The 24,407-nt window shown below is 43.5% G+C and overlaps 1 protein-coding gene across 2 annotated transcripts; it reads right to left on the bottom strand.

The window, feature by feature from the left end:
• Positions 1–4,156: 4,156 nt before the first annotated feature.
• Positions 4,157–22,987, bottom strand: COQ2 (coenzyme Q2, polyprenyltransferase). Of its 2 annotated transcripts, XM_014865186.3 has the most exons (7): positions 22,694–22,982; positions 16,427–16,593; positions 13,241–13,362; positions 11,577–11,662; positions 9,374–9,507; positions 6,677–6,865; positions 4,157–4,845 (listed from the first exon to the last, which is right to left on the bottom strand). In XM_014865186.3, exons 1-7 carry the CDS (start codon positions 22,944–22,946, stop codon positions 4,681–4,683), a joined length of 1,116 nt encoding a protein of 371 aa, XP_014720672.1. In that variant the 5' UTR covers positions 22,947–22,982; the 3' UTR covers positions 4,157–4,680. The 2 variants fall into 2 exon arrangements, with proteins under 2 accessions (XP_014720672.1, XP_014720675.1); XM_014865189.3 differs by lacking the exon at positions 9,374–9,507 and having other exon boundaries at positions 11,560–11,662; positions 22,694–22,987.
• Between the last annotated feature and the right edge of the window lie 1,420 nt (positions 22,988–24,407).

Genomic DNA, 24,407 nt, shown 5'->3' with positions numbered 1-24,407 from the left:
CGGGCGGCCTTTGGACATCATTAAGGAACTATGTTGGCTCCTTAGTCAGATGGGGATATGACTGTTTTACAATGTGACTGACTAGTAGCACTCAACCTTGGTGCTCTGTTGGGGTTTATTTTCTTTCTTGGAACTGTAATTCTTTATCAGATGTGGGCAAGGATTATCACTTAAAGGGACACGGAAGTCCGAGGCTGCAGGTACACGTTTCCCTTTACTACTCAAGTCTATCCTTCATTTTGGAAATACCATTAAAATACTAATAGTAATCTTCTTTCCTTTGTTTTTGTAGGGGCTACACATAGGTTATCTTGAAGCATATATTTTTAGTTTTATTTTTTATTTTGAGGAAGATTAGCCCTGAGCCTGCCACAGCATGTCAAGTAGTGTGTAGGTCCATGCCCGGGATCCAAACCAGCGAACCCTGGGTCTCCAAAGTGGAGCATACGAGCTTAACCACTATGCCACCGGGCCAGCCCCTGAAGTCTGCTTTTTAAATGCAAATATTAAAAAGTAAAAATAATGGAAGAGCTAAAGGTTATATTCATAGATTAGCTTAAAACATGAAATATAGGACAGTACCCATCTAATTTTATTATAAAGCAATATTATAATAACCTATCACCCAGGACATATCTTTGTCTTTGTTTCTTTACTCTTCATTATATATATTTTTACAGTTTTAATCATGTGTACATGAAAATCTCTATTTTTGTTATGATGTCACATTGTTTTTTCACACGTTGTTGAATGGCATTAATAATTTCTAATGGACAGTTGCACGTAACACCAGGTCTGGCAAGTACTCAAATGTTAGCTAGCTGATAGAAGATAAATGGCAAATATTTATTGAATGCTACAGTGACGTACTGGGGCTATTCTGGTGAATAAAACAGTCCTAGTTATCATGGAACCTGTACTCTAGTAGATGGAGACAGATGATTTTTAAATCCATGAGAAGGGTACCGTTATTAGCCCCATATGAGAACCTGAACCACAGAAAGCAGGTAACTGGCCCAAGACCATCCAATCGGCAGGTGCTAAAGTGGCGATTCCAACCAAGGCAAACTCTCCAGGACTTGTCCTCTTAGCAACTGCTCCACTGGCACTAACCGAGCGCCCTGGCAGTTCAGAAGCCAGGTCAATCAGAGCTCGAATAGTTTTTAGCTTACTTATTGCTGCCATAACAAATTATCACAAATTTAGCGGCTAACAACAACACACATTTACGACTTACAATTCTGGAGGTCGGACGTCCAAACTCAAGTTTCACAGGGCTGAAGTCAAGGTGTCAGCAGGGCTGGCTCCTTCTACAGCCTCTCAGGAGAGAATCTGTGCCCTCTTCTTTTTCAGCTTCTGAAACCACCCGCGTTCCTTGGCTCGTGACTCCTTTCCATCCCTCTAGCTTCCTGCTTCATTGTCATCACATCTCCCACTACTGACTTTGACCTTGCCTCCCTTTTATAAAGACCCTTGTGATTCCATTGTGCCCACCTGGATAAACTGCGGTACTCTCCCATCTCAATCGCATCTGCAAAGCCCCCTCACGTGAGGTAACATATTGACGGCTCTGCTGAGGACAGGGACATCTCTGGAGGATTTTGTTCAGCCTACCACCATTGTGGACACTAGGAGGGCTAAAACTTGTGCTTTAGGACAAAAACGTGGACAGGAAAGGGAGTGGAAACGGGAGGGCCTTCTAGTGAACTGAACTTGTAGTGCCCTTTCTGTGCCAGGCGCAGTGTTAGGGCTTCGTGCGTTTGCTAGGACTGCCACGACGAAATACCACACACCCAACGGCCTAAAAACACAAATTTACTTTTATTTCTATTGGTAGTTCTGGAGGCCAGAAGTCTGAGATCAAGGTGTTGGCAGGCTAGGTTTCTTCTCAGGTCTCTCCTTGGCTTGCAGACAGCTGTTTCCTCCCGGTGCGTTCACACAGCCATCTGAGTGTGCAAGTGTCGGTGTCTCTTTGTCCAGATTTCCTCTTATAAGGACCCCAGTCATAATGGATTAGGGCCCATCCTAATGACCTCATTTTAACTTAATCAACTCTTCAAAGATCTTATCTCCAAATACGAGTACACTCTGAGTAACTGGGGGTTAGGACTTCAATATATGAATTTGGGGCAACACAATTCATCCCCTAGGGGGCTTTAATAAGCCAACTCTGGTGACTGTTCACAGGAGCCTGGGTTTGGCAGCTGAGGGCGGTTCACTGCCCGAGGTCTCCCAGCTGCTAACGGGATTCGCATGCAGGCCTGTCTGCTCTGAAAGCCAGGCCCTCGCCACTGTACCAGCTGCCAGGAGGACAGTTGTGATGGCAGAGGGAGACTGATGAGTGTGGCCTCCAGAGGTGAAGGGATCAGCCCAAGGGCGAGAGTGTATGTTGACCTGGAGGAAACAGTAGGGTGCGGCCTGATGGTGGAGGCCTTTACAATCCGGAAGAGGCACAGAGGAATTTAAAGGAAGTCCTGGAAGAGGGAGAGGCAGTGATGCAATTCTCAGACTCTGCAGCCAGATTACCTGTGGCTCCCACCCACCTCCACCCCCACCATAAACTTATACTACATAACTATTCTAGTCTTTTCACCTGCTTTCTCCTTACAACCTCACAGTAACTCTGTAGCAGGAAACCAGGGCAAGGGTCCTCTCCATCAAGCAGGTTTCCTAAGACACTGCTAATTTCACCTATCTGAGGTTACAGGGCCCCTTGATGCGAGCGCGAGACACACCGCCTGAGTCTACACGATGACGGCTGCGTGACTCTCCAGCCCTGAACTGTTTCTAAGTCCATGATTTCAGAGGCTAATAGTCTACCTCATCTCTTTTCCTCCCCTATCTGCCTCTTACCCATTTATACTACTTTTTCAGCCTTTCTACGTGGGACAAGGAAGAAATAAAAAGGAATTAACATAATTAAGTTTAAGCAGCTTTTTGAGAGGAAGAAAATCTATGAACTCTTGCCTATATTCTCCTGTCCCCATTTATCACAATGGCTGCAGGAGTTTTATTGATACTGAGATTTGTTCCATAACTTTCATCAACTATCAGGAAAACAAAATAAAATTGAAATACATTGCATACACTCTAAGTGGAATCCGTGCTACTGGGTTAAGATTTTAAAATACAGGGTGATACTTGTAAGAAAACAAAAATCAACATAGCCTTAAATTTTATCTATCGTGGTGCAGTGTCAGAATTAGATAAACAGAAGCCAATCAGACACCCCTAAAGTAGGACACAACGTTTCTACTGCTTCTCCCCTTCAACTCGTTGCTGCTACAGCAGAGAATTACAGCTGCCACCATTGCCCTAGTCTAAACACTCACTCGGTTGCTGAGTCTTTGTTGAATCAAGAGTTAAACACATTTTCCTGTGCTGATATATCAGTGCCTGGCAGCTGTAAGTACTCTGTCAGCTGCATCACTGCCATCGTTATCATTTTGCAATTTAGCGTTTACTGCTGTCTACAACCCACAGAACAAGTGACTGCCTCTCCTCCACCCCACTGTCCGTGAGTCACTTAAATTGAGCAAAGTATATTTTAGGTTGATAGCGATAAGTGCTGAAGAGAAAAAAACAACAAAGAGCAAGGAGATAGAAGTGTAGGTAGCATCTGCACAGAAGTTTACAAATAGTGGCTGGGAGAAGCCTCTCTGAGAAGGAGACATGTAGGAAAAGGGCTGCAGGGCAGGACTGAGACACGATTCCAGGCGAGCACTCTGGGCAATCCACCCAGCCTGGGAGAAGCGGAGAGGCCGCCAGCGGGCTGGAGGGGTGTGAGGAGGCGTCACAGACAAAGCCAGACCATGGAGCGCCCAGCAGGTGACAGGACTTTTAGTCCGTACTGAGTGACGTGGGAAGACCCTAGAGAGTTCTGAGCAGGGGAAGGACATGACCCTACAGAGGCTTTAAGAAAATCACTCTGGCTGCTGTGTTGAGAATACTCTGAAGGAGGCAAGGGAAGAAATAGTTAGTACACTTTAACCAGTGTGCCACTATCCTATAAATTACAATCAGATAAGATAAAAAAGAAATAGAAATTAAAATAGTCCCCGAGGACTGCCTGCCAGCCCGCTCTGGTCACAGGGCTGCACAGAGAGGCCTCCCAAATACACGTCAGGGTGGGCAACAACAGCAGTATGTATGAGCATAGTAGGTAAAAATTTTTATTTACTTATTTAAATTCTCCTAAAATATAAGAAACAAAATGGTTTCCTGAATTACAGCTTTTGGCAGTGAGTAAAGGTCACAATAAAGAACAATAAACCCCAACTTTCCGTAGCAGCTTTTCTTTTCCCCCAAAAAAGAGAGTGCATTTTCCTGCAGGGACATTCATTTAGAAGAGATACACATCGGCCAGGTTTCCTCCAAAGTGCCCAAAGTCAGACAATTTCCAAAAGTGCAGATGAGAATGATAGTGAGCAGAAGAGTGCCTCAACTTCAATACTCAAGGTCATCTCAAATCCTGAAGAGTCCCTGGTTTCTGTGACAGGGGAAGAATTTTGCTAGTAAATACTTCAACTAAAATCCAGGCAAATATGCTGTCTTCATCTTCTGGTTCTTAATTCTTTAACACATTGTAAGATTGATTATTCAAATCTAATTACGTATTTACAAGACCTGAGAGTATTTTGTAAAAGTTTGTTTAAAAAATTCCTACATGAACTTCATTTGCTAATTTTCTATTACATAATCTATTTTTTTCTTCGTTTCATCTGTCTTCTTTTGTTTCCAAAGATTCCCAAGGACAATCCCTAAAAAAATTATTAGTCCTACTGTTCGGTTGGAGGTAAATTTATCCCAGCAGTCCTCCGGTCTGTGGATGTCTAGAGTGTAAATCTGTAAGAGAAGAACACAAGGCGGCACTAGTACTCAGCACGGACTTTTGGGCATCACAAATAAACACATCGATACACAGAGGACAACAGCACTTTGTTACAGAATTTTAAGCAATAGAAGCCCTTAATGTCCCCCAAACTGTTTCCCACTGTAGAAAAATCGACCACCTCTCTCACTGGGAATCATCTAAGCTGCGCCCTGAGAACTCCCACTCGAGGGCTGCAGGAACGCTCTGAGGCAACACGAGCTATCTGCAGTTCTCTTTAGAAAGCTCTTCCTCACACCGACTATCCAAAATCTGCTCCCTACAACTCCGACCCTCCGGTCTAGCTTCACTCTTTGGAGCAAGGTATCCCAACAGGAGAACAAGTCACATTTGGGCAGGACAACTCTCTGTTGTGCAGGGCTGTCTAGTGCATTGAAGGATATTTAATATCCCTGGCCCTCACCCACTAACCGCCAGCAGTGACCCCTCCCCAGTTTATTTATGATAACCAACACACCCCCACACACGTACTCTCCCTCCCAACCTCACACAGAGACAGGATCTGGTGCCCTAGACCTGCTGCTGGCGACCTGGAACAAACATGCTGCTTTTTCCCCACGGCTGCCCTGCAAAGCCATCGAGAAAGTCTCAGGTCCCCATCTTGCTCTTCTCCAGGCTTGAGCATCAGCATCACTCATTTTCCCAACTATTCTTTATAACGTGGCCTGTAGATGCAAAATCATCGTGATCTGCTTTCTCTTCATATACTAGAAGGCTATGTCCATCTTAAAATATGGTGTCAAGGACCAGACAGAGGACCACAAATGCAATTTAGAATATAAAATGGGTTCCAAATATTGATGTTTGTGATTGTCCTCATAATTTTTGCCTTCCTCTGCTAATATCCAGGTGCTTAAATACCACTAAATGTCCATTATCCTGACCAATCAACTGATGATGACAACCCCCATGGAGCAGAGTCACGACCAAAAGGAGGTGCTCAGAAATTCTGAAGAGGAAAGCAGTGAAATGTGGAGAATCAGCAGTTGCTATCTTTCCGCGTTCCTAGTGAGGAAGACAGTCAAGGTGCTACAGCAGGTGGCTTACTTTATGGACATCAGGTTTTAATTTCCTTCATCCACGTTATGCAAGTCTTGCTTACACTGATAAGTAACCTGCAATAACCTGTATGAAACAGATCATCTAAATACAGGCTCACTAACATCCTTCTGATGCCGTTCAAAGAAAATAACACTAACACTGATGCAACGATACAGTCCGTTTACAAGCAACCCACTGAATTAAAATTAGATTTAGTTCATTCATTTTACAAAACTCAACAATGTGGATTCACAATATAAACTTCTTGGGGCTAGGATGCTGGGTGAATATCCCGAAATGACAGTTTCCTCCTTTCTGGGCAGAATTCTGACATGTTAGCATTTCCTGTCTGAGGGCCAGTGGGATCCACACCTAGGAATGGTTTGTTTGCTAGAATGCTCACTGGAAGCCCACATTTTAAAAATACGGTTGTGATGACCAGTTTCCTTTACAGTAACTCAACTCAACCACAACCTTCACACACTGTTGAAATGTCTCCAGACATAAATCAGAAGTAATTCTAGGAAAATAAGATTTAGTTTTAGATTATTTCGCTAAAATACAGCAAGGTTTTTTATATGACAAGTTGGGGCAAGGGAGGGGGCATTTAAGGAAGTACAAGCCAAGAAGTTGCTTGTTTTTAGAAGTACCTTGCTTGGTGAATACAGAGGTCATTTCTTTTAAATAATTTCTATAATTTATACCAAGGAAAAATAAGAGAAAACAGTAAGAAAAAAGTCAAACCTGGCGAGCCAGATGGGCTCCCACGGCGGCCAGAGCAGCGTAGTAGGGCGCGGTCTGCTCACTGCTCACTCCCACCAGGCTCAGCGCCCCCACCATAGCCACACTGAAGCCACTGAGCCACTGCTTGGTGTCTTCGCGGAACCACAGTGCGGTGGACTTAAGGCCAATCAGAGCATCATCCTTCTTATCCTAACATCAGAAAGTAATAACAGATTGTCTGGTTTTTATCAACATACCATAAAACTCACTTTTTTTTTTTAAACGTGTTTTTAGCATGTATTTTCCTTCTTTTTTTTAAAGATTGGCACCTGAGCTAACAACTTTTGCCAATCTTTTTTTTCTTCTTCTTCTTCTTCTCCCCAAAGCCCCCCAGTACATAGTTGTATATCCTAGTTGTGAGTGCCTCTGGTTGTGGTAGGCATGGCCTGACAAGCAGCGCCATGTCCTCGCCCAGGATCCGAACCAGAGAAACCCTGGGCCGCTGAAGTGGAGCGCGTGAACCCAACCACTCAGCCACAGGGCTGGCCTCAAAATTCACCATTTTGAAGTGTACAATTCAGTAGTTTTAGTATATTTGCAAGGTTGTGCAGCCATCACCACTAATTCCAGAAGAAACTGTCTTTTCAAGAACATGCAGCTACAGCATATCTGTGTGATAAGCTGTGAAAGATGACAGTAACTCAGAAACACAGGTTGATCCATAGTCAATGCGCAGACCAAATCAAAGTTGAATGCTACTGCTAAAATGCTCTCCCAGCTCTATTTATACACGTCATGCTATTTCTTATAACCCTGTAATGACTTTCAACTTTGCTTTTACTACATTAGAAGTAAAACTCAATCTAATTCTTTACATAGCTCCTCCTTACCTCGGAGTTCTCAAACTCAACAATTTCCTGCACATTTTAGTTTCAATCTTGCTAAAATAACAGATGCAGAAAAATGCTCACTTGCCACCTAACCATATCCACTCACATTTCACTTTTAGCTCAATTTATTCCTTGCCTCTCCCATCCGATCCCTTCTGTTTAAGTAGAGCTGGGTCTGGATGAGACACTCACATCTAGCTGACTGCTCTCCTCCAGCAACTGTATCTGTAAGCATTTCCACACACTGTTGTAATGATGGTTGTGTGATATCAGAGGCTGCACGCTGAACTCTGCATCCACTTGCAGGCAGAAAGCTTCTGAGAAGCTATCGTTTAGGGTCCCAAATCCACATAATACGGAGTGTGGGGTTAGTGCCTGTTTTTCCTTTCACACTGCACCACCTTCAGGGTGCAAACAGTGTCTTTAACTATGTTACCACGAAAGTGTCAGTCAGTACTTTACTGAAGTGTCAGTGGTGTTTTACTGAAGAAGTTAATCTAACTGGAGTACAGTTATCCTGACCACTGGTTCCAGCCATTGCTGTAAAAAGTATAGGCATCTCTTCTAAACTGTCAGTCAAGTTTCACTTCAGGAAATCAGATCCGGCAAACATTTTCATAATACAAATGGAGTAGGGGAAAAAGGTTAACGAAAGAAAGCAGAAGGAAATCCAGAAAGAAATATTAGGAAAAAATTTCACTAAATCAGGGGCTGGCCTGCTGGTATATGGTTAAGTTCACGCACTCTGCTTTGGCAGCCTGGGGTTTGCAGGTTCGGACCCCGGGCATGGACAGACACACCACTTATCAAGCCATGCTATGGCGGCATCCCACATACAAAATAGAGGAGGACTGGCACAGATGTTAGCTCAAGGACAATCTTCCCCAAGCAAAAGAGGAAGATTGGCAACAGACATTAACTCAGGGCCAATCTTCCTCACCAAAAAAAAAAAAAAAAAGTTCACTAAATCAGGACATATTCTTTAAGTAAATGGTTGAGAATACATAGTCATATTTCAGTAAAATACTGAGAAAAATCTTTTTTTAAAGTTCTAAATGTAAAAGGAAAATTAAGAACATAAACCCAGAAAAGCAAAAAAAGATTTTTATTAAACTTATGAAAAAGGCAACATCAAAAGCTATAAACACATTTATATCCTTTAACTAAGTAATACCACTCCTAAAAATTTACCCAAAAAACTCATATTCATAAAGACATTAGTGATTAAAACATATTATTTTTAATCGCAAAAACTCAGAACTTAAATGACCAAAATAGACAAGCTGTTCACTTTAAAAAAAATTATGGCATAGTAAGTCAATGGACTATTCTGCAGTGTTAAAGAGACAATGACAAAAAATAGGTAAAAAAGCTGCCTGGTACAGTGATTTAGAGGCCTCCACAGAGGGGTAGCAGAGGGTCGCAGTTAAGAGCACAGACTCTGAAGACCGTCTGGGTTTGAGTCCCAGCTCTGTCACCACTAACCGTGTGACAGGGACAAGTTACTCTCCACACACCACTTCATCTGTAAAGTGAGGATAATCAAAGTACCTTCCTTACAGATAGTTAGGAGGATTCAATTAGTTGCAAGGTATTTAAAATAGTGTCTGGCGTATAGTAAATACTATTTAAATGCTTGAAAATTAAATAAATGAGTTGATCTCTTTGGTAAATACACATACACAAGAAAGAAAAATATCCTGTTGGCGCCACAGAAGTGTTTTTCTTTTTAGAAAACAACACTTTCATTTCAATTTGGTTCTTAAAGTTCTTAAGCAACAACAACTACTAAACCAAAGTTAAGAAAAAAAGATTATCATTTCTTTACCTGATGGGCATAGATAGTATCATATATTAGAGTCCACATAATTCCAGAAAAATAAAGAGGCAGGCAAACAGACGGATCACAGGAGCCCTTGACAGCAGACCATCCGAGTAACGCTCCCCAGTTAAAAGCCAACCCTGCAATCAGTGAACAGAAGGAGAGGGAGAGTCTAAACAAAGTCCAGAACGCCCGCAGGCAGGAGAGGGGCATCAGCGTGGGGCAGGTGCTTGCTATGGACCACTGGGCTCTGTGTGCACTATTTTCTACAATGCTTCTTCCTTACATTCTCCCAACTCTCGGTGGTAGTTATTAGCTACATTTTACAAAAAAGGAAAACAGGCTCAGAGAAGTCAATTAACAATAAAATAACACAGCTAATAGAAAGAATAATACTCCCCGGATAAACAGGAGGTTTCAGAACACGGATCCTACCTAGTGCGGTGCCCGGCAGAGCCAACACACAGTAGCTGCTGGGGTCTCCACCTCGACCTATCCGAGTCAAACCCATCACCACCTGACCTCCTGACAAGCCACAGAAACAGCAGTACAGACGGGAACACTATTTATCCTATAAGCCCATCCTCTCTAAGAACTGTGAACAGACATCTGCATGCTGACAACCCTAAATCTCTATGCACAAGCCTCATCACTCTCTAAGCTTCAGACCAGATGCTGACCTGCCTGCTGGACACTCCACCTGCAGGCCCCTCAGCTCCCTCAAACTCAATGGGTCCCCAACGCCCTTTCTTAGAAACCCCTTTTCTCCTCCTACATTGCCTACTTCCACTCCTCAACTGAGGAAGTGCCTTCCGTTGTGGTCCCACAGCACCCACGCGTGGCAATACACTGCACTGCAATGACCTGCTCTCCTGCTGTCTCCTCTGGCTCCTTCAAGGTGGTGCAAGTGTTTTAGCCATTTTCATTTTCCTCGTACCTGGTGGGATTCCCGGCACAAAGTAAAAGTCAGGGGTTCAATAAATATTTGAAGTAAATATACCAGCTTTCTTAATATTATCTTACAGATAGGAAATGCTTATCTTCCTTTTACCAAAAGATTCCCAGATCAGTTGAGACTATAATGTTCTATTTTTTTAATAATGAAAAGAAACGAAACATTGAACGAGAGGACTTTGGAAAAAGATAAACATTCCACCACAACTGTCCCACAAGTCAGGCTCGCATCAATTTCTTGGAGTCTCTTTTGGTTCTTCTTTTATTTACTGAAAAAATAGTTCAAAGAACTAGAATAGCTCTAGGATTATTCTAGGAGTAGAACAGAAACAACTAGGAGTGGACATTTTTCCAATAGATTTTGACTTACCCAGCTGTCTATCTTCCTATTAACAAATTATTTATTGGTACATAGCAACGTACCAAGTGCTATGTTAGATGCCGGGCCACCCATATGTGAAGGATGCTGTGCTTTGTAGGCAGACGGTTTATTAATGGCGACAGAGAGGCCCTCCACATCTTGTTGAATTAATGCTCTTGACATGACTAAGCGCCACATCCCATCCCACGGCAGAGAGCGACGGGAGCCCAGAGGAGAGATGGACTAATTTTTTCCCGGGAGGCCCAAGGAAGTCTCCACAGAAAGGGCTCTGTCTGAGTGACTGTATTCTCTAACCCCTGTTCTCCTGTGGCGAATGCTTTCTACTGCCATCTCGCAGGGCTTCAGGGCATCCAGGTGAAGGCAGGGTCAGGGCAGCTAACTTTTTTCTTTGTGATATAGCTAGATTTTTAAAAGAACATTTCAGAAAATAATGACGATAATCTTAATAAATATGTGAGGGGCCGGCCCGGTGGCGCAGTGGTTAAGTGCGCACGTTCTGCTTCGGTGGCCCCAGGTTTGCCAGTTCGGATCCCAGGTGCGGACATGGTACCGCTTGGCACGCCATGCTGTGGTGGGTATCCCACATATAAAGTAGAGGAAGATGGGCACAGATGTTAGCTCAGGGCCAGTCTTCCTCAGCAAAAAGAGGAGGATTGGTGGCAGATGTTAGCTCAGGGCTAATCTTCCTCAAATAAATAAATAAGCGAGATTTCTTAGACAATAAAAATGGCTAACTGCCCTCCTTTATAATAAGAAAATGTCATAACTGACTTGACATTTTCTCTGCCACATTATATACATATGTATGATATTATATATAAAAGTACAGTTTGAGGATATTGAAGGAAATTCTTACAGTTATTTCAAGCTCACCCAAGGCTAACTGAGGCCAGTATGTAACTCTTTTCATCAGCGGGTAGGTGATGACGAGCAGTAGGGATGCTGCTCCCAGAGCTACACTGAAACCAAGAAAAACCATTAGAAAGATTAACATCACCATCTCTTAGAAATCGCTAAATGAGACAACAGTAGCAACACTAATTAGAAAATGATTTATCTTAAATTACAGCTTTTGTTATGTAAAATTCTCTTCCTGGACATTGATTAGGATAAAAGATAATTAGAAAATATCTAAAGTGTTACAAAACCACCAGGCCAAATAACAACAGCTCACATACGTAGGCTTTCGTGTATCAGGCACCGTTCCAACTGCCTTACATAAGTTAACTCATTATCATCTTCACCACAGCCCTCAGAGGCAGGTAGTTTTATTCTACTTGTGTTTTGCAGATGACGAAATTAAAGCACAAAGAGATGAAGTAATCTGCCAACTGCCACGCAGCTAGTCAGGCGCAGGGCCGGGATTCAAACCTAAGGCAGCCTGGCTCGAGTGTCCAACCTGTCAGCCGCCACACACTACTGCCTCTCCTAATTTTCTTTTCAAATATCAAGACAGGGGTCAGCCCGGTGGCAGAGCGGTTAAGTTGGCACGTTCCGCTTCTTGGCGGCCCAGGGTTCACCAGTGCGGATCCCAGGTGCAGACATGCCACTGCTTGGCATGCCATACTGTGGTAAGGGTCCCACATATAAAGTGGAGGAAGATGGGCATGGATGTTAGCTCAGGGCCAGGCTTCCTCAGGAAAAAGAGGAGGATTGGCAATAGTTAGCTCAGGGCTAATCTTCCTCAAACAAACAAACAAACAAAAAAACCAACATCAAGACAGCTAGCAATGAGACTTCCTAACAGAAAATTAGAGTCAAGATTCCCTCCCTACACGCACAAAGGGGTGTTATTTCTCTAGAAGAGGATAAGGTCCCCAAGCGCCTACACAAGGAGGATAACACAAGACGTGCTTGGGTACCTCAAAACTCACCTAACACCGCCCCTCCGGGAACCACCTCCCCAAGTGTGTTCACGAGACTGACGCTTGCAGGGCAAGATATACAATTAAGCCTAACTACTATAAAGTCACGCTTATTTGCTGACCTCCTCCTCTTTTCTATCTTATTGAAGCACTTTGTAAGCAGCCATCTGAAGCACAGAAGTTTAATTTTGTCCCTGTTTAAGAGATTCAGGAATGCGTTCTTCCACTTTTTTCTTCTGTCATTAATTAGGAATATGACTCTGGGAGAAACCTGGTTCCTATTTATGCAAAATGAGTATAATCACTTCTGCTTCCATCTACTCCAGCCATACTGTCAGGATAAATAAAGTTATACAGATGGGTGTATACATCACACACCCATGCATGCATCTAGAAAACCCATGGAAGTGCCTGCGTCCCTTCGGGAACATGTACTGCAGATACTGAAGGTGGTTCAGAATAAACTAAAAGCTGATCTCTCCATTCCTTTGGCGGACAGCCATCTTGATCTTACAATGTGTGGTGGCTCGTTTATACTTGCCACCTTAGATGCTCCATAGGTAGCCAATAAACAACTTTGGGATAAAGATATTTCAATTTTATTTTATTCCTACTACCTCCCTTCCGAAGGAGACATTTTACACACAATTATGAAAAACACATTTACTATACCTGTAGTAATTCAGACACAGAAGAACGCCCAGCGCCAAGGTCAGCTGACCTCCGAGAAAAACAAACGATCGAAAAGTTGAAATGTCTCCAGCAGCGATAGGGCGATTGGCTGTTCTTGTAACCTTAACACATAAAAACAGATCCCTTAGCCTCATGAGATGGCTCCATCATTCATTTAAACTTTTAATCAAGAGTCTGGCCCATGGTAGGCACTACGGCAGATATATGAATAAAAGGTGACATCAACATTGGAAGTACTGCCAAGAATCAAAACTCCGTATTTAAAATAGCTTTGAAAAGATTACAAATTCTCACTACTCATTCTGCTTTATGTCCATCTCCCATCCTCATCTCCAAATAAACAAAATAAAGCAACTTCCTTATCTAGCGATTTAGCTACCTAGTGTAGCAAGTGTATGTTCAATTTCTATAGAGAAAAGAGGGACAATAATGAGGATCCCCAGGAAAGAGGAAATTGCAGTGGATGTTGGATAAGGGTGATATCACATGCATATTTTGAGTGTGGGAAGCACTACACTCAGAAATCAGATGTGAACAAAGACAGATTATCCGGGTGTGCAAGTGGGAGTGCTTTCACCAGCTATTTAGGAATGGGTTTGTAATCTTACATGAACTCTACCCAAATATAAAGGGCAAACTCACTGTAAGAATATAAATAGACAAATTGTTCATGTGGACAAATAACATATATTAATTTTTCTTTTCCTTCCAAGAGATCATGAAACGTGATTATTCTAAACTTAACCACAAATAAAGAACATAACCAAAATGTTCAACATTGCTAGAAGAACTCAGGATCTGGGACCAAAGAACCCAGGATTTGAATCCAATTCCATTACTTACTGGCTGTGTGAATTTTGGCAAATTACATAACCTCTCTCGGACTTACGGTACTTACTTGTTAAAGGAAAAACAGAGAGAGGAAGAGGTAATAATAGCACTACTTTATACAGCGAATGCAGTGTCTGAAGCAGATAAGCATACAATAAATGCTATCTATTTTTAATATAACATATTTTTCTACACTTTATACCAAGGGTTAGCAAGCTATGGTCTGTGGGCCAAATCCAGCCTCCTGCCTGATCTGGTACAGCCCATGAGCTAAGAATGGTTCGTACTTCTTAGATAGTTGAAAATAAGTTTAAAAAAGAGTAACGTATTGTGACACATGAAAATAACAGGAAATTTAAATTTCAGTGTCCATAAATAAAGTTTTATTGAAACAGAGCCATATCCATTTGTCTACCTATTGCTTAAGACTGCTTTCACACTCCAACAGAGTTGAGTAGTTGCAAGAAAGATGGTACGGCCCACAAACCCTAAAATATTAACTATCTAGTCCTTTACAAAAAAAAATTTGCTGACCCAATTCATAGCATGCTTCACCATGCAATAAAAAGGTCTGCCAAAAACTATAATGACTCATCTTAGTTAGAGTGCTGGAACTGGACTTTTTATCCCTGATTTGGTCCCTATAGTTTCAACTGGAAAAAATACTTATGCTCCTATATTTGTTTCAGGATATTGTGATTATTCCAGCTGGTATTTGCATGTTTCCAAAGTGCCACCATTCTAAGAGCTATACAGGCATCACATCACTGAATCCTTCTAACAACCCTCAGAAATTCCTGCCATTTCTAAGTTTTAGGAAACTGAGGCAGAGACGCTAAGTAACTTTGCAAAGTCACAGCCACTAGGTAGTACAGTCAGTCTAGTCCCACTGACCACACTCTAACCACAAGGTCACACTGCCTCTTCAGCACAGTGATATGAAACTAGCTAAATTTGAAAGCTGACAATAAACAAGCACTCCATCAAAAGACTAAAAATGATGTCACATAGTGATCGAAACATATTCTATGTGGTTTTTATGAAATCAGAACACTCACAGCTTACAAAACCAAATTGTTTAGCTGTGCATTGAGATTATTTCAATGTTTATGGACCTAATGTTTATCACATGGCTGATAGATTATACACATCAACTAAACACACTTAATCAATATATCCTAAGAGCAACTGACATCATTTAATGTATTAGCAATTTACTTACCATCTAACATATTAAGCAAAACCCTGAGCCATTAACGTACCCTAATGTTTGTTGAGGTACAAAAAAATAATTATAGAGGGCTTACTGGTGGCGCAGTGGCTAAGTTTACGTGCTCCACTTTGGTGGCCCGGGGTTTGCCAGTTCAAATCCTGGGCATGGACCTACACATCACTTACCAAGCCATGCTGTGGTGGCATCCCACATACAAAATAGAGGAAGATTGGTACAGATGTTAGCTCAGTGATAATCTTGCTCACAAAAAAAATAAAAATAAAAAAATTATACACTGCATTAGAATATGCATAGAAAATAATCCAGAGGAATATGATGTAAACTGTAAACTGAAATTCTCTCTGGGGTTTGGGGAGGGCATAAGGAGAACTTGTTTTTTTTTTTTTTGAGGAAGATTAGCCCTGAGCTAACTACTGCCAATCCTCCTCTTTTTGCTGAGGAAGACTCCTTTATACATGGGACGCCTACCACAGCATGGCATGCCAAGCGGCGCCATGTCTGCACCCAGGATCCGAACCAGCGAACCCCAGGCCGCCAAGAAGCGGAACATTTGAACTTAACCACTGTGCCACCGAGCCGGACCCTGAACTTTCTATTTCTGTACTGCCTGAATTTTTCAGAATAAACGTGCATCTTTTTTCTAAGGAGAGAAAAATAAAATTATGTTTCTAAAGAAATAACTATAGCAAATGTTAATGGGGCTGCCTTGGTTCATTTAAATTAAGATTTGATTTACATAACAATAGTTAGGACTCCAATATATATCTCAAAGGAATGGATGACAGGTCTTTTGGACACCTAAAGTTCAGGATGGATTTTTCACCTTCACTCCTAACATCCTCAGCCCCAGCCTTTTAAATTCAAATTTATTTTGTACAAGTGAAGGACACACCTTGTCCCCATGGCCGCTCTTGGTTGCGAAACGAAGGACACGGCACTCTGCAACACCAGCTATGCACCTGATCCCGCGCCTCTGACGCTGGATTTCAGTGAGGACGCTAAATGACCACGCTGCTTTACGTGGCCTTCAGAAATGATGCCACCACATTACTCTGCAGAATTGAGAGAAGCCCCTCTGTTCCTTTCCAGGATCAAACTACCTTTTTATCGTAGTCCCGGTCCCACATGTCATTAATGGTGCAGCCGGCTCCACGCATCAGAACAGCCCCAGTGCCAAAGAGGGATAACATGTACCAATCTGGAAAACAACCTGGTTCAGCGGCCAAACCAATGCTCCAGGTACATGGCAGATACAGCAGCCAGGTTCCTAAGCAAAAAAAAAAAAAAAAGACAAAAAAGGGACAAATTCAAGTTAGTTAACCGTCTTCATTTGTTTTTTAACACCACATCCCAAAGAAGTAACACAAAGTCAAAAACACATGACAAAACCAGAAAAATAAATTTCAACTCATATTACAAAGGACTAGTCTCCCTAACATGTAGGGTTCCTAGAAACTGAAGAGATCAATAGTCCAATTGAAAAATGGACAAAAACATAATAGAAGGTCACAGAAAAAGAACTACAAATGGCTCTTACACACATGAAAAGATACTCAACTTTGAGAAATACACTTAAAATTACATTGAGATAACATTTTTCACCTATGAGATTGGCAAAACGCAAAGTGTGACAACACACCCTGGGGAGTCAGAACTCGTGTGCTTCTGATGAGGTTACAGAACGGTCCAACCTGGATGGAGGACAAGCTGAAAATTCTGACCATATATATACACGTGTGTGTATATATGCACATTTACACATATATAAAAAAACACTGACATCTGAATGTTGGGACGTTCACAGACCACGTCAGGAGGGATACACTGGATACACTGCTAATAGCTGCCTCTGGGAAGGGGAAGGAGGTGGCTGGGAGACAGCGGTGGCAGACTCTGTTTTCACTCTACAGCCTTGTACCTTCCGAATTTTTTATCAAGTGCATGTACTGCCTACTCAAAAAAAGCTAATACAACTTCCTTTACTGTTGTTAATGGGCTTGAGGGAGGGAGGATACTGACCTATATTAATATTTTGCAGCTACATGCACAAACGGGGCTAGTTCTTGGTACTTAGCCCATAAACTAGATGAAATGAAGCAAAAACCAAATAGACTGGACAAACAGGAGACTTCACACGCGAACTTTAGTAGATATTCCACTTTCAAAAGAAAGTCTTTCCAGAAATGTTTGGATATAGAGTCTATTAGATAAATTCGGAGCTTTCTTTAGCAAAATAAGAGAAAAAGGACATGTGGCTAAAGAAAGATCAGATCCAGTACAAAAATGGTCAAATGACAAAGTCCTTATAATCATGTTTAAGGTTCATTAAGCTTAAACCTTATTCATTTACAAATATTTATAAAGCACGTACTTTGTGCCAGGGCTGTGCTAGGAACTGGGAACACAATGGTGACTAGGAGAGGCTGGTTTCTGCCTATACAGCTTAAAAATGAACAGGAAGAAACACAGTTAAACAAACAATAACAATAAAATACATCAATTTGGCAAGAGGGCAAGTACCAGGTCCTATAAAGGCATGATGCAGTGCCACCCAGCTAACCGGAAAGGGAGTGGGGAGGGTTCAGGGAGGCTTTCCCAAATGGAGTGTAACCCACACAGCAGAAAAGGCAAGGAGAGGCTGAAAACGAGAAGGGGGCAGTCCAGACCTGAATGCAGGCTGTCCCAGAGACCCAGATTCACTGCATCCCATCCAAAACAGTAACAACAACAGCTAACACTCACTGAACGCTCGTGAAACGTCAGGCAGTGTTCCGAATGCTTTACACGTATAAACTCACTTAATCCTCAACACACACTAGTATTATTCCTATTTTACACATGAGGAAACAGATGCATGGAGAGGCTAAGTAAAACAGGATGGGTTTAACTACTTCATTTTCCCTGGACCTACAACTACAGCTCAGGGGGACAGAGGAGCACAATCCTGCCCTAAAAGAAAAGAAAACACCACTTCACAGGCGTCACTGTCTGGTGCCATCAGAACTGAAGGTTCCATTAAAAGAGAATTCTAGAGAGAAAAACGTGTAACTACCTATACCACTGTGTGTCAGGAGCAAAACTTCCTTCAAGCCTGTATACAGGTACCACACTCACAGGTAGGAGTGTGAGGGGCGCCTCTAGAGATGGAGAGGGTTCCCGCAGCGAAGGGGAAAGTCAGACTTCCAGTTCCAGGTCTGCCACTAGAAAGTGGAATGATGCCAGACACTAAAGCATATTAAACTTCCTCAAGGGCTCAATCTTCCTCATCTATCAATGAGGGGAAAGCTATCTACCTCTCAGAGTTGTTAGGATTAAAGATGAGGGTGATGACGAAAACAATAACAACAAATACACAGTGCTTCCTATGCACTAGGTGCAGGAACATAACACAACTCTCACAAGAAACCTAGGAGACAAGCACTAATTTTATTATACCGTGTATAATAAAAGGTATATTATACCTTGTATTAACAAGTACAGAAACTGACGCAGAGAGAAGTAATTTGCCTGAGGCCACACAGGCAAAAAGTGGCAGAGCTGCAACTCAAACCCAGGTGCTCTGGCTCCAGTCCACCGTGTCCTAAGGCCAGTGCTATCACTCTGCATATCGAAATTTCTACGGGTGCTTAAGTTCTTCTGGTGCTTTGGCCCTCCTGATTCTCAGTAACATTTTTTTCTTTCTTCCCTATGACACTTTCACTAAGTTCTCTTCTGTGAAGAAAGAGGCAGAGGTGGCGAGGATACAAATAGGTTTCGGAAAGAAACGTTTACTGTAGAACAAGGAAAAACTTTCTGGGAGATGAAACAAAATAAGCAAGTTCTGAGAGGTGATGAACAGACCAACAAACCTGCGGAAAGTGAGTCTAAGATTCACTGGCTAATTATACGTTATTTTTAAGACAACATAATCACCCACAGATGCAATAAAACAAAAATTACACCACCAATTTAGTGGAAAGACTGCCACCTGCTGAAACTTCCTAAAATAATGTAGTAGTTTGTGACCTGGTTGAAAGAAGTAATCCATTCTGAAAAACAATGAAACCCACTTTGGTTATGAAAATAACTGATCAACTTTCAACAAAATAAAACTATGAACATAAAATTACCCCACAAAAGAATATAAATCAAAAAATATCAGGGCCAGCCCAGTGGCACAGCCGTTAAGTTCACATGCTCTGCTTCAGTGGCCTGGGGTTTGCCAGTTCAGATCCCAGGCATGGACCTAGCACCACTCATCAAGCCATGCTGTGACAGGCGTCCCACATACAAAGTAGAGGAAAATGGGCACACGTGTTAACTCAGGGCCAATCTTCCTCAGCAAAAAGAGGAGGGTTGGCAGCAGATATTAGCTCAAGGCTAATCTTCCTCAAAAAAAAAAAAAATAATAATTTTTTTAAAAAAAGAAAAGAAATATTAGGGGCCTGCCCCGTGGCAGAGTGGTTAAGTTTGTGCGCTCTGCTTCAGCAGCCCAGGGTTTCGCCAGTTCGAATCCTGGGTGCAGACACAGCATTGCTCATCAAGCCATGCTGAGGCAGCATCCCACATGACACAACTGGAAGGACCCACAACTAAAAATACACAACTATGTACCGGGGGCCTTTGGGAGAAAAAGGAAAAATAAAATCTTTAAAATAAAAAAAAAAAAGAGGGGCTGGCCCCGTGGCATAGCGGTTAAGTTCGCACGTTCTACTTCCTGGCAGCCTGGGGTATGCCGGTTCGGATCCAGGGTGTGGACACGGCACCACTTGGCACGCCATGCTGTAGTAGGCATCCCACATATAAAGTAGAGGAAGATGAGCATGGATGTTAGCCCAGGGCAAGGACTCCTCAGCAAAAAAGAGGGGGATTGGCAGTAGTTAGCTCAGGGCTAACCTTCCTCAAAAAAAAAAAAAGAAATATCAAACCTGGAATTCTACTACTGTCAATATATTGTTCCTGACATACAGTAGGGGCTCAAAATAATGCTGAATGAATAGTAACACAGTATTATTAATAAATTGTCTGAAAAATCCTGCAATCATCACCTTATTTAGAACCAAAGCATGCAGGCTGGTATCTTAACATACATAATTATTATTATTACTTTTTTAAGATTTTATTTTTCCTTTTTCTCCCCAAAGCCCCCCGATACATAGTTGTATATTCTTACCTGTGGGTCCCTCTAGCTGTGGCATGTGGGACGCCACCTCAGCACAGCTTGATGAGCAGTGCCACGTCGGCGCCCAGGATCCGAACCAGCAAAACCCTGGGCCGCTGCAGCGGAGTGCACGAACTTAACCACTCAGCCACGGGGCTGGCCCCAACATACATAATTACTAACCTGATCTTCTCCAATTCCCACTTCTCAAGTAATAACAGCTAACATTCTTGAGCACTTATTACATCAGGCACTGTTCTAAGGACTTGACATATATTAATGAATTCTCATGACAACAATATAAAGTCAGTATTATTAGGATCTTCATTTTATAGATGAGAAACAAAGGCCCAGAGAGGTCTAGTAACTTAACCAAGGTCCCTCAAATGGGCAGAGCGGAGACTCCGGCTGCAGAGCTTTACTCGTAACCCCTCAGTAGCCTCTCACCGTGTGGTGGGGTGGTCTAGCCATTAAGGGGGAAGCCAGAGATTTACGGAAACGGGAATAATAGCAGCTACTGATCCATCTTAGATGCCTGTAAGCCTACACTGCAGCACCATGACACAGATCCCAAGAACAGAATTATAATTAGCTTTCAGATTAGAACTGGGCTGAGACATTTATGCCTATCAACTTGTATCTGGCCCCAAAATGCAAGGGGTCATGGTGGCAGGTCTGTGCCTATCATTTAACTTGCTTTTAAACTTTAACTGCTGATTGTTATATCTCTCAGTGCTCTGACCCCAAATAGGTAGTGTCTAAACCCAGAACACCAAAAACAAGGTCTCATTTGGGGCCTTCGCTGGGCAAAGGTGGAGGGAACATATCCTGGTATTTGAATGCACCTCCATGCGCTGCGATGGCAAACGCCATCATCCAGGTTAACTGGAGTTCAGTCTCTACTCCTCCCTCCCCACTGTCCACTCTTCAGTCCAGCTCTTATCCGGCCTCGACTCACTGTTTTCTACACCGACCTGGAGTTCCACATCACCTTAGATCCTTAATGTCCCAACACTCCACCCTTGGGTCTTTGCAAAAATATCTCCCCCACCAATCAAGTTCTCTTCTTTCCTCTGCAAAATCCACCTGTTCTTTGAGGTTCAATTTGTTCTTGAATCTTTTTCTAGCAATGGGGATCCACAGTAATTACTCTTTTTCCTGCAGCACTCGCCACCTATAGCACTTACATTTGATCCCATACTGTCCTAGCTTACCCGACAGTCTCTTTTTCAAGCAGACCAGGAGTTCCTCCAAAGAAGGGAGTTTGCAGAGTTCTTTCTCTCCCTAAGGCCAGACGATGTTGTAGGAATTTACAAGTTCATAACCCTACTGCGAGGCTCTGTTTTAGGCACTAGATAGAAAAGTCCCCATATATGTGGAGCTCATATTGGAATTTATTGACCAAAATTGCATCAGATCGTTAGGGGTGAGCACAATGGAGAAAAATGGAAGATAAAGAGCGAGTGAGGCGATAGGTATTCTCTTAAATGCGGAAGGTCAGGGAAATCCTCCCTTAGGAGACGATGGTGAGCTGACAGGCAGTCCATCAGCGCTGCACCGTGCATTCAATCGAATTAAATCTTCGTGGCACGAGTTGTGCAGGGCAAAGAACTGGAACTCAGCATCAAAACACTAGGTTGCGGGGTCCTGCCGGTGCCCAAGTGCTTAAGTTGCTCTCTCTGCTTTGGCGGCCCAAGGTTTCACCGGTTTGGATCCTGGGCGTGGACATGGCACCGCTGATCAAGCCATGCTGAGGCAGCATCCCACATGCCACAAGTAGAAGGACGCACAACTAAAAATATTCAACTATGTACCGGGGCGCTTTGGGGAGAAAAAGGGGGGGAAAAAAAACTTTAAAAAACCCACTAGGTTCATCTGGTCTGGCTCTGCGGAAGACCCTCGGCGTCTTTACGGTCTTAATTCTTTGCTTTGGGAGCGTTACAGAATTATGGGAAGGATCAAACATAATGAATATGGAAGTGCTTCAATGCCGTAAATCTGTGCAAGTGCAGAGACACGAGCAGGGAATTTCCGCTCGACGCACTATGTAAACCATGACTGTGGAATAAGCGAATCTGGGCCGGCCTCGGGCGCTTAGGATTTAGAGGGGTGTGAAATACAGAGGGTGACCCCGGAGATGCCCGGTCTGGTGTCTCGAGGGTCCCCGCGCGTCGCAGCGAGCCCTGATTGTCGGACTTTCCCTTCCATCCCGCCCGCCCGCACTCACCGATTGGCTTGTCCAGCCGCATGAGCCTCAGGTAGGGCTGCACAGGGCGGGGCGCCGCCTCCACGACCGCCGCGGCCGACAGGCTGAGCCCACGCCCGCCCGGCCCCGGCCCGGCCCTGCGCCGCGAGTCCCCAGTGCCGGGAGGCCCCGCTGCGCGCGCCAGAACCACTGACCGCCCGCGCGAGCCCCGCAGCCACGCTTGCGTCACAGCCCTCAGGCCCCTCGCCAGCCCCGCGCCGCCCGCGCCCAGCATGGCGCTTCGGAGGGCATGCCCTAGCGCGGGCCTGACGTCATCCCCGAGCGTCAGGTGCCGCAGGCGTGTGCAGTGACGTCAGCGGGACGTCTGATCCCGCCCACCAGGTCCAGCGGCGGCGTGGCCGGAGGCTTTCGGTATCGTGACCCGGGGAGTATTGTGGTCGCTTTACAGTGCAACGGCGTCCTCGCGATAGTTCGAGTAAAATGAATTCCTATTATCAGCTTTCTCAATAAACGAAAAAGATGAGTGCAGAACACTTGTACAAAAAAGAGTGAAAAGCCTAAGCCCAAAATATTGTTTTGCAGGCAGGTGTTTCCTTTTTAAAGCTAAAAAGCACCAAGGAGTCGAACCCAGGAATGTAAATTAAAACTGTACTCAGAGTTAAGGGGCGTTCCTTACACAAGTGAAAACTTAAAATTTGACAGGCTGTTAAAGGAGTTGAATAATCGAGAGGCGGCGGGCGTGTGGGATGCTGAGAGCCTGCAGCTAGGACAGATGGGCGCGCTTAATCATAGCCAAGTCCTGGACTGCGCTGTGTGCCGGGCACTTTACATGTATTAGTCCGTTAACCACTTAATGAGTGACCGTGGCGAGTCACTCATCTGGTTTGTAGTGTTCTGGGGAATTGGGTTAGTCTTTAAAAAACACTTATAACAGTGATTCTGTGATATCTTGAGTCTCCAATGGTGGTGGTGAGGGAGTGGTCCTTGATAATTCTACAAAACTAGCTGGTAACTTGTTCACCAATTGCAGACAGCAGGATCAAGGCACGGGAAATTTTACTACGTATTTGTAAAGAAGAAAGCACACTTGCTCTTGTATGTGTTTACTCTCGATACTCTGCTACAGCACTACTTCACTTCTGACACCAGAGATGAGAGTTTTCCACACATCAAACAATTCTGGGACACCATCTAGGTGTCCTATACCTAACTCAATTCTGGCAGCATTTATCTGGAGATAGCATCAGATCCCACAGGTTAGGGGCTCAGTTCCACAAGACTGCCCCTCCCCAACTTCAAAAACCAACCGCAAAGTCCAGTTGTTAGTGTGGTTCTGATGTGCCAGCTAGAGATGCACTATAGATGGGAGGTTCCCAAGGGGCCTTCCTCCGTTAATTTGCTAGAACAGCTAACAGAATTCAGGAAAACATTTTATTTACTGGAGTACTGGTTTATTATAAAAGGACATAACTGAGGAACAGCCCAATAGAAGAAATAAATAGGGCAAGGTATGTGGGAAGGGGCATGCAGCTTCCATGCCCTCCCTGGGCATGCACCACTCTCCCCGCACCTCCACCTGTTCAACCCTAAAGCCTCTGAACCCTGTCCTTCTGGATTTTCATGGAGGGTTCATTACGTAGGTGTGATTGATTAAATCCCTGGCCGTTGGTGATTGATTCAACCTCTAGCCCCTCTCAACTCCCTGGGGGAGGGGGGGAGCCCGGCTGAAAGTTTC

This window comes from Equus asinus, chromosome 3 (assembly GCF_041296235.1).
Source record: "Equus asinus isolate D_3611 breed Donkey chromosome 3, EquAss-T2T_v2, whole genome shotgun sequence".
Classification (NCBI taxonomy): Eukaryota; Metazoa; Chordata; class Mammalia; order Perissodactyla; family Equidae; genus Equus; species Equus asinus.
This window is presented reverse-complemented; position numbering and strand designations above follow the sequence as displayed.